Genomic DNA, 11,128 nt, shown 5'->3' on the forward strand with positions numbered 1-11,128 from the left:
TTTAAAGTTAATAATAATTTTAATTCAGCAATATGATAAAAATTAACCTTAACATAGAATCTGATACATATACATAATACATGGCATAAGGGATCAAGAAATAGCAAAGCTAGTCAAGCTTGTATCCCCTTAGTGACTAATGAGCACATGCACTCGTACTTGTAGGTGTATAAATGTTACACCCAATCCGTGAAACTGCCCAATTCATGAAATGTGCATTTAACTTTGCCCAGTTCATGGAATGGTCCACCTTATGCAAATGAAAGTATAGATTACGATCTAAAAATGGCCAAATTAAATTGGGGGGGGGGGGGGGGGGGGCAAGAGTTTTGAACTGGGGTGTTGATTATCGAACTTTCTTAAACACACAAGCTACACTGAATAATAATAAAATAAGAATTGTGAAGTTATGAGTTTGTAAATACATGGTAATAAAGTTGTTTGATTCTTATTTGTGTGTCCTATAAAAGATGCTCATTTCATGTACTGGCTTACAATACCCACTTCATAACATGGGCAACATGATTGCCTATTTCATGAACTGGGTATAAAGCCTATCCATTTCATGAATTGGGCAATTTCACAGATTGAGTGTAACATATATACAACATTCCATATTGCCATAGGAACTATCACAAATAAGAAACAATAAAAAAAATGACGAAGCACAACAAACAACAATGGAACAGTAACATTTATACACAGTATGTAATTTCCACAGTCAATTTACAAAAATAGTAAGCGCAGATTCTGAGAATAATTAACTGTCTTTTTAAAATTCATGCATGAGCCAATAGACCGAACCTCAACAGGCAGATTATTCCAGGTTTTGACACCAGAGTATGAAAAGGAAGATTGACCGAATGTTATACTCTAGAAAAAGTTTTCTGTGTATGGTTTATTGGGTATCTAATGTCAAATACTCAAATGAAATACTATATTCTCTAATTGTAATTTAGGGTGGTCAAATAGCTTCATTGATTTACATGAATTGCCAATTGGTCAAACATGCTACCACCTTATGTGTTAGATAGTCTATGTGCAATGTTTAGTAGTTGGTACTGTGTCCTAATTCTGAACCCTGCCATGGTTATACAATAGAGTCAGGAGTACTGTACAATGCATTATTCATTTGCCTGACAATACTAATATCATATACATGTACAGTTGTGTTGTTTGTTATACATAGCAGGGGATACTGGTCGTGCATGATATATGCCTGTGTGGGACAAAGGAGATTGTCTGCTGTGTAGCTCTTGGGGACTATAATGCGGCATTTTTATTTTCAGTTGTTCTGCGTTATCCAGTTTTGAGCTTAAGATAATTACTCATTCTGTAAATCACTTTCTTCACAAAGCTTGACATTCTGTGAACTACCATAGCTGTTGAAATGATTGCACGCTTGCATTCAGAAATATTTATCAATTTGATTACAGTTGACTTGGAGGGTCAGTTGAGAATAAGGTTTCTAAAATCATGATCATGTTTGTATGTGCAAAGCTACCATGACAACATATTAGCAACATCCATTATGACAACACCATAGCAACGCCAGTTTTAAAGGGTCAGGGGTTAAGAAAAGTAAAGTTTACATTGTCAAGTACTTTAAGTTTATTGAATTGACAAGTAAACACACTGATTATAAATCTGATGTGTTGATTGTATACCCATGTTGTGTTCATTTTAAATAATTTCAACACATACATATATGTACGGTACACACAGAGATACAGACAAACAGACAGATAACCCAATAACCCGACCAACCCTAGTTTAAGAGTCTGACCTTAACATTTTTAAACATTAAAATGAAAAGATAAGAAATTCTCTGTCTTCTCAAGTCTTGACCTCCTTACAAGTCTGTTTTCTTTCCCCAGCAATCTCTGTACATGTTTCATCAAACTATCACAGAAGGGGTATACTGACCAAAATTTTGTTTGTTTTTGCATCGAATCAATATCTTTCAAAAATAAAAACAATTAAAAAAATAAAATAACTTCCCGACCTACCTACCCTATATTCTGAGGCCAAGTTATCGGAAACATACCATAATTTTTTGTTTTGCCTGATTATGTAAAAGTTTGTTTTGGATAGAGTTTTAGTTTCTACTGAGTGATAACCATATGAAAAGAAGTCCTTGCAAATTTAACAGTTTACAGAGAAAAATACTATATATAACTTCCTCAAATTTACTACAATTGGACCATTCTCCTGATATGAAATATATTGAGAGGGGAAACTTGTAAACAAGTTAACAACTTGTATATATCACACAACCCAAGAAAAGACACCGATGCATTTGTTAAATTATCGGAGGCCTAAAAAATATTGTTTGGTTCCAGTTACTCACCCCAAATAGTTTTTCACTGCCGACCCTAAACTTTTTTACGTATTCAAAAAAAAAAAAAAAACTGTCAAAATTGTGAAATCTTACAAGAAATAGTGGCTGTGGAAACTGGCAATATAAAACTAATCTCCCAATCTGTAATGACTGTACATCTGATGGAAAAAACCAGTAACACAGAGACCATATGGAACACAACAGAACACATAATAGACACTCGCACATTAAAAAAAATGAAATTACTGAAATAAAAAAATGTAACTGCCCCACCCATTCCAAAATTGAGTGTAATCATGCAGAACCACACAGTTTCTTTTTTCGGCCAAAGCAGGAATGTGACAAACCCTGATGCAAACATATACATGTACATTGGTGGTATTAACTTATCAAAGCGTTAACACTACAGGATCCTGGATCCCTTGACTCTGTTCCACAGATAGAATTTACACTCCATATGTTATAACAAACAAGTGACTGTTAACTGCCAAAAGTATTGTATGATCATTAATCAAAGACACTATTGTTTTTGTATCAGTAAAAGTTGTTGTTTTTACCTAATTTTCTATGCGTGCATTCTTTCCCTAGTTCACTTCATTCAAGTAAAACGTGTTCAGTCTTTTGTTTTTTTATGGGTTGTATTACATGTACAGTAACATATTATATCAGCTATTTGAAGATTATGAAAACAACAAAAATCCATAACATTTAACAGATCTTTTGACCCTTTTATTTTCTGTATTGACTGCAGCAACAATAAATTGTCAATATATATCTCTCAACATGGTAGTGCACCCTCAGTATACCTCCAGGTCCCAGCTATCAGAATTGTAATCACAATCTGAGTGGTCTGAGTCACAATGGTGAAATCTGAAAGCTTAGTCAGTTAACTTATATGTCACAATTTCTGCATCAGAAGGCTTATTTTTTCGTAAGGGTTATGATATTTCCAGTATATACACTCATTATTGAGGTCTGGTACCAGTACACGATTGATGTGTTATTGTAGTTTCAAGGTCCGGATCATGTGACTGAACTCTTGTCCTCCATTGTTGAGTGAGAAATGTTACACAATGTTCATATCATATTTCCTTGACAATAAGAACTGTAATGCAACCAACACAAAGGATGCAAAGACCTTAATTGACACATCCCAACAATATCCGGCTGTCACAATTAATTGTACCTTTTAAAAATAGGTGTAGGGGTAGCACTGTGTCACTTCCTGAGTCAGTATACATGTATTTGTGCATAGTTGGGTGTATGATTTGGGTCAAACTGTCACACCTCGGTAGTTTATGAAAAGTGTCCTCTTCTTCTTCTTCTTTAACATAATATACTCTATAATATATTACAGCCATTAAATGTGATGCTGGATACTTGAATGTGCCTCACGCTACAACATTCCACGTCAAGGGAGTTATTTTCTCAAACAATGTAGATGATACTGGTGAACCTTGCCAGAATACGTTAGGAGATTCCTGTCACTTTAAGTGCAATGGTGGATATGAAATGGTTTCTGGATCATCAGCCATGGCTTGCTTACTCAGCGAGAATGGCACAGCTATTTGGTCTGATGGCAATCTGCCAACTTGTGAAGGTAAGGGAGACCTTATACATTTCAGACATAATTACCTCAAAACCTATGGATCAGTTGGTTGTTTAAAAAAAAAAGAATGAAAAATAAAACAAATGTGACTGGAAAGTTGATGATGTATCAGACATAACAGTGTGAATACCTTAGAAATATGGCAAGTAACAGGAAAAATGATGTTATAAACCATTGGATTTATTACAGGTTAATAAATTATTGTTATTACAGATCCCAAATTCCACCATTTACAAGTTTTTGTTCACATATTTGTACATGCTTGTCACCATCTGTAAGATTTGATATGTTGCTAATCTGGCCATAGAGGGCGCCATTTAAAAAAAGTATCTTGGCCTGATAGCAAAAATGTGGGGTCACGAGAAAATAAAAATACAAAGGTCCATCAATTATTAAACATCTATAATGTTCACATTGTCAGAATTAAAGTGGAACAGACCAAGTTTATAAAAAATTTCTAATTTGTTGAAAACGGAAACCTAATCTTTGAACTTGTGTAGTACACATGCCAATCAATGCATATCCTCAATTGTAACAAAAGATTGTCTTCCGGCACAGTAAAGTATGGTTCATGATATTAGACATTGTGTTCTCAACATTTAAGGATGTGCATAGTAAATTATGTCTGACCCATTGAATCATAAGATGCAGTTTACCTGAGTGCTATTTAAGTTGAAATGAAAAATGATATTTCAGAATTAAAGTATAATATTGGAGTTATGTGCAGCAAAAATACCCAAGAAAAATTGAAACTGCGCTTTAAAGGGGAATACCACTCCAGGAAATAAAGGTATTTCCATAAACTCTGGGTTCTGGAGTCATATCATGGCTTTATATCACACAAATTTTGCACATTTTTTTACCAAGAAACACCAAATTGAAACTCTATTTCACATTCTTTGTTCTCATAGAAGTCCACTCTTTCTTCATGGGACAGACATATATACATATTGACAATGAATATTCATGACCTTCTCTGAAGGTAATAAGCACTTAGGATCATGAATATTCATTTTCAAATAACACATACATATGTACTGAACTTGAGGATTGTGATGCAACAGCAGACAACTGTGAGAACAATGAAAGTGAAATACTGTTTCAAACTTTGATTTTGGGGTTTCTTGGTAATTGAATGAAATTAATTTCATGTAAAATCATAAAATGACTCCCAGGAACTGCAAGTTTAGGACCTTTCCTTGATTTACTGTGGTGTTCCCCTTTAATGAATTTTGTGTCAATATGGAGGTACTTTTTTTTATTTCAATTATTTTTTTTTACATAATTGGCAATCACACACCACATGTACACTGCCTAGATTATTAAGTGGCTAATTTATAAACAACGAGTTTTTAAGTTTGAATCTTAATAATAGTGAATTAATGTTTACTTATAAAAGTTAAAGTTCCACATGTACACATCAAACTGAGTATAAAGTATATTGGCCACTTCTTCCTATTAAGTTTACTTTAAAAGTTTTCAACCTGGTAGATGTCTGTTTTAATCCTTCTCTATATAGAAATAACATGCCAACCAGTGTCTGACGTAGGAGAAGGAGGAATCATTGCTTATAGCTCATCACAACAACAGGGACAACAGGGGCCAAGCTATCCATTAGGTACAAATGCAACAGTTACATGTAATCCAGACTATAGAACCTTTGGTGAAACTTCCAGGATATGTGAAGGTACTGGATTATGGCAAGGAACACCAACACAATGCAGAGGTAAGGTGTACATCACATATTCGAGCTCAATACTAAGTCTTAGAATCAATTTGTGAACCTGGTGGGGGAATAGCAAATTGAATATATATATATATATATATATATATATATATATATATATATATATATATATATACATACATACATATATACATATATACATACACACACACACACACATATATATATATATATATATATATATATATATATATATATATATATATATATATATATATATATATATATATATATATATATATATATATATATATATATATACATATACACACACACACATATATAAACATAATTTATACATACATATACATACATATTTTATGCATGCACCAACACGGGTGATATGCCAAGAACAAATATTGTAGTAATGAATGCAGGCAGTAAAAGTAAAAGTGGATTCTAGACATGATATTTGTTTGTGAAATATTCTTCGAAAGAAATATAAAATATATTGGTCAACGTGTTACCATAAAATTGATGTAATTATCAAAAACTTAACAATGCAGTCACTGTGGTAATAAATACAATATGCAACATTAAATTTGTAGTTAATAGTTATGAAACTGAAGAGGTAATTTAAAGAATGACTTGAACACAATATTTTGTGTTTAATGAAGTGCAGATTGAAACCTAATTGTAAAATGATTATGTTACAATGACCTTTAGAATTGATGAATACTTATATTACAAATTGTAAGTCGAAATCAAGAGATCTTGAAACTCCACAATTTCTCTGTAAGTTTTACATAAGTCACATTACTAATTGTACATAAATTGAAATATATGGCAGGTTGTTAAAATTTATTTAGTACCCATTTGTTAGAGTATCGAAAAAGATGAAATGTTTTATACTCTTAGGTTAATAGGTAAAGGGAGAATGGAAATAGCAAAGCTTAGGTCAGTTCGTTTCCTAGGACACCTAGGATAATAGTGATACCCCACTGACACATACAGCGAAAACAGGGTGGGTTCACCTTAACACTGTATTAAACATATAGATTAAATGTTCAACATCTATCATTTGGCAAGTTGAGGCTGTTGTTTTTAATACTTGCTAGATAGGAGCATTTTTGTGACTGAATGTAGCAGGATTGTCATTGCAACAATTCTCGCAAACCAGAGTTATTATTTCTACCACTACATTTCGAAATAACCTGTGGGAGGCTCATTAAGAACGTTGCTGTAAAACAGGCCGTGGTTTGCGACGATGTTCTGTAAAAGTGTTGTTGTCTATCAAGTAAAGCAACAACCTAAACTTGCACAATTTTCAGCTTTGATTGTAAGTGATGTTGTCTTCTGACACTTGCCCATTTTTGCTATAAAAATACAAATGGTGCAATCATGACATATAGTACATATTAAAGTACTTGCAATGCATTCACTTGTGGTCAGCTATGTGAAGAACAAGTGTAATTATTTTGAAAAATTGTGGTTAAAATGTTGTTATGGGCCTAAAACAAGCCTTCCTTGAAATTTGTGGCATTATAAAACAATATCTTGATATGAAAAATCATCTGTATTCACACATTGTATTCGGAAGTACACTTTGGCACAAAATAAAAGTTTACTTTAATGTACAGAATATCTCCTTTACTCTAATTTATTTGAGGACATTCGGTAGTTGACTTGTGTACATGATATGAAACCAGGAGAAATGCCCCAATAAAAGGTTGTGGAATAAATGGCTCTAGAAAATATTGCGCATCCATTTGTGAGAGTATTCTATCAATGATACATTATAAATCTATGTCAAATTACACAAATTGTGATCTTCATCTTTTCATAGCTGTAAATTGTCCTGTTCTCCTTGGTGTACCATTTGCTACTGTGACACCTGCAAATTGTACAATGTCTAAACATCATTATGGTACCCAGTGTGTATACACATGTTTAGATGGATTTACAATGCAGAATGGACGGTATCAGACAAAGTCTTGTCAGAACATTGACCAATGGACCAACCCTGGTAGTTACATCTCATGTGAAGGTAAGTAGAGGAGATTAAATTATTAATCAACTCAATATTTTTTCAAGTAATATTAAAGGTGATTCAAAATGCTCACATTCATTTGGTATTTATTCGACATGTTGTGAAATGTATTCTGGTTTTAAAACTTTAAAAAAGAGTCTGCAAACACCTTAAAATGACATTTTTTCAGTCAGTTCCCTTTGGATTTACTTCGAGAGTTTTCAGGTATTTCCGGTCCCACCTAGACCACGGGATTTATGACGTCATAAGGAGTACTCATCAGCACTAAGGCTTGTAATGACAAGCATAGTCAACAGGTGAATAAAACTCAACAGTGTTGTGAAAAAATACATTGCTGGTGGTTGTAATAGACATCAGTAAACAAAAACTAGTGTACATGTCTTATTGACCAACATTTACTGATATTTACTCACACTTCCTGACTAATTGTCAGTCTAAGATATACATGTACTAAGATATGACATTCAGGGGAGTTCTGGAAGATGGTCATATTTAGAGGGAGGGGAAGGATGAACTATGTTCAAAATAAAGCTAACAAGGATAAATATCTATGTCTTATCATGATCCCATTTGAAATATCAACAAATTGGTTTTGCTGTATTTATAATTGCAATGATATTTCCTTGCAGATTTAACTCCACCACAAATTACTTGTCCCCCAGACATCACTGATCACGTGGATAATGATAGGGAAACCAGATTGTTACATTGGAGTGTATATAAACCTACTGTAATGGACAACTCTGGAATAATGCCAGAAGTAGTTCCACAGCTCCCATATGCTAGTCCACATGCATTTGAAATTGGTACTCACACTTTAACCTATAAAGCTACAGATCATGCTGGACATACAGCTTCATGTCAATTTCAAATAACCATCACAGGTAAGTACTAAACAACCACCTTCAATATGAATTTAATGTAGATATCACGGGTATATGTGCTGGATACCTGTGAATTTCATTACCATCATGAGTATAAGTGATAAACTTACAACTTCATGTGAATTTCATATAACCATCACACCTGGTTAGTGCTGGGCTTACATGTACTGCAGCTTTATGTGAATTTAAAATAACTGTCAAGTATTATATACATTTCATACAACCAAATTCATGTTAGTACTAAACATTATAATACACGGCTTTATGTAATTTTCCTATAAATATTATATGATAGTGCTGGACATACACTTGATCTGAATTTCATACAACCATCGCAGGTTACTACTGGACATACAACTTTATGTAATTTACCTATAACCATTACATGTTAGTGCTGGACATACAGCTTTATGTGGATTTCATATAACCAAATTCACATGTTAGTGCATGCTGACACACAACTTTATGTAAATTTCATATAACTATCACAGGTTACTGCTGGACATACAACTTTAGTGAAATTTCATATAACCATTGCAGGTTTATAGTGCTGGACATGCAATGTTATCAAAATTTCATATCATTGCAGCTAGGTTAGTGCTGAACATAAATCCTTAATGTAAATTTCATATAACTCAAAGGTAAGTGCTGGACAAACAGCTTTATGTGAATTTCATATTAAACATCACAGGTAAGTGCTGGATAGCTTGCTGTAGAATCGATGTAGTATAATCACGTTGTACCTGACAGTCTAGTGTTGGTAATAGACACACACACACACACACACACACACACACACACACACATTTGTAAACCAACAGTTTATAACTTAGCACTGTGCTTCTACATATACCAAAGATAAGATATACTGTGAGTCTTTCTTACTATTTACTACCTGTCAATGTTTTACAGTACGCCCACCAGTCTTGAAGTATTGTCCTCAAGATGTGATCAACAAGACTTCTAACTCATCTGGTGATACTGTTTTCTGGCCTGTTCCAATCTTTGAGGATGCAAATGGAAACATACCATATGAAAACATCATCTGTAGCCATGACCCTGGAGATTTCTTCAGATTAGGACATCACAGTGTACTGTGTAACCCAAGTGGACACCATGCTCTTACATGTCAGTTCTCTGTCATATTAGAATGTAAGTTATACAAATAAATATAGTTATGTTCTTTGATAGACAAACAAGTTAATTACTGTTTAGTTCCACTGTCAGTGACAGCTGAGCAGGTGTTGCAGCTAATTCACTGCGCATACTTTTTTTGTGATCAGTAATCACCCTTTCTGATTTTGGGTTTCTAATGATTAATGTGAGCTTCTAAAGTATGTTCTCACATTAGTCATTCAAAAAGTCATTCTATGATTCAAATCCCAGGCATCTTACAGACAATGCATGAAAAGTGGTGTTTACAGTTTTGTATGTTATAATGGTCACAAAATGGAAATGCAGCATTTCCTGGATTTTCAGCAAATCCGTTGTGTGACTGTTATATATGGAACCAGAAACACAACCCTTTCATGGATGATTCCTTGGTGATGATATTGATGATTAAACCTCATCATGCTTTACACGCTGGAACTCACAGGTGCCATCTGAAATTTATCTCAGCCCCCCTCCCCCCCCCCCCCATCCCGCCTCACCACATGCATGATTGCACTTTTGCATAATAAATTCAATGATTTGTTTTCTAATTTTGTGGTTGTTAATTCTAATCACTTCACAAAATATGACGCTCTATGAGTAAAGCTATTTAAAAGCATAATTGTTATGATTATGTTATGAATACATTATTGACTAATGTTGACATCGTAGGTCTTCATATCACTTGTAGAAGGGGAAAAGTATATTAAATATCAAAGTCAGTGTGTAATTGTTTTTTTTTTTTATAGCTTTTGAGTGTGCCGTTCCATCACCGCCTCTGAATGGATCAAAATCTTGTCATGCCAGTCCACCCCTTTACCAGGAAGTATGTCAAATTTATTGTCAGCGTGAGTCAGAATTTTCTAGACCACCCTCTGACTATTACATGTGTGATTACGAAGGTGAATGGACATGTGATGGAAATAATATGTGTTTGCCATGGCCAGACTGTTCAAGTAAGTATTGACTGTTTGTACGTCCAAATACGCCATTTCTTTAACAGGCAAAATCCAATTTCATTCAAACGGCACTGATATCGTATAGGACATATGCATGTCACTTTGTTGCATGACATATGTGCAAAGTTTACCAAATGGCAGCCATATTTGTGTAAAAAAATAAATATTTACTGCATGACTCAAAAACTGACATACTGTCAGACTTCATTCAATATACCCCCATATTAGGTACAAACTGTCTTTTAAGACTACTGATCTTCACCTTCAGGGTGTAGTGTATAATCACTGACACATTGTAGTACTTAAATGATACCGATCTGCTTTCAATCATTATCACAGGTGAATACGGGAAAAGATAGATAACACAAATGCTCAAGCCCAGTATACTTACACACACAAGCGCAATAATGTTCAACAATGAGGCATAATATAACTAACGTACTGAG

General features: G+C 33.8%; 1 protein-coding gene across 1 annotated transcript in view; it reads left to right on the forward strand.

Moving 5' to 3' along the window:
* LOC144437191 (sushi, von Willebrand factor type A, EGF and pentraxin domain-containing protein 1-like) overlaps nt 1-11,128 on the forward strand; it is a 47,320-nt gene that overhangs the window by 5,071 nt on the left and 31,121 nt on the right. Inside the window, exons 4-9 of the mRNA XM_078126077.1 lie at nt 3,699-3,941; nt 5,470-5,676; nt 7,484-7,684; nt 8,317-8,571; nt 9,484-9,723; nt 10,473-10,679. Coding sequence (XP_077982203.1) covers nt 3,699-3,941; nt 5,470-5,676; nt 7,484-7,684; nt 8,317-8,571; nt 9,484-9,723; nt 10,473-10,679 — 1,353 coding nt within the window. The remainder of the gene's footprint in view (nt 1-3,698; nt 3,942-5,469; nt 5,677-7,483; nt 7,685-8,316; nt 8,572-9,483; nt 9,724-10,472; nt 10,680-11,128) is intronic.

This window comes from Glandiceps talaboti, chromosome 7 (genome assembly GCF_964340395.1).
Source record: "Glandiceps talaboti chromosome 7, keGlaTala1.1, whole genome shotgun sequence".
In the NCBI taxonomy this organism is placed as follows: Eukaryota; Metazoa; Hemichordata; class Enteropneusta; family Spengelidae; genus Glandiceps; species Glandiceps talaboti.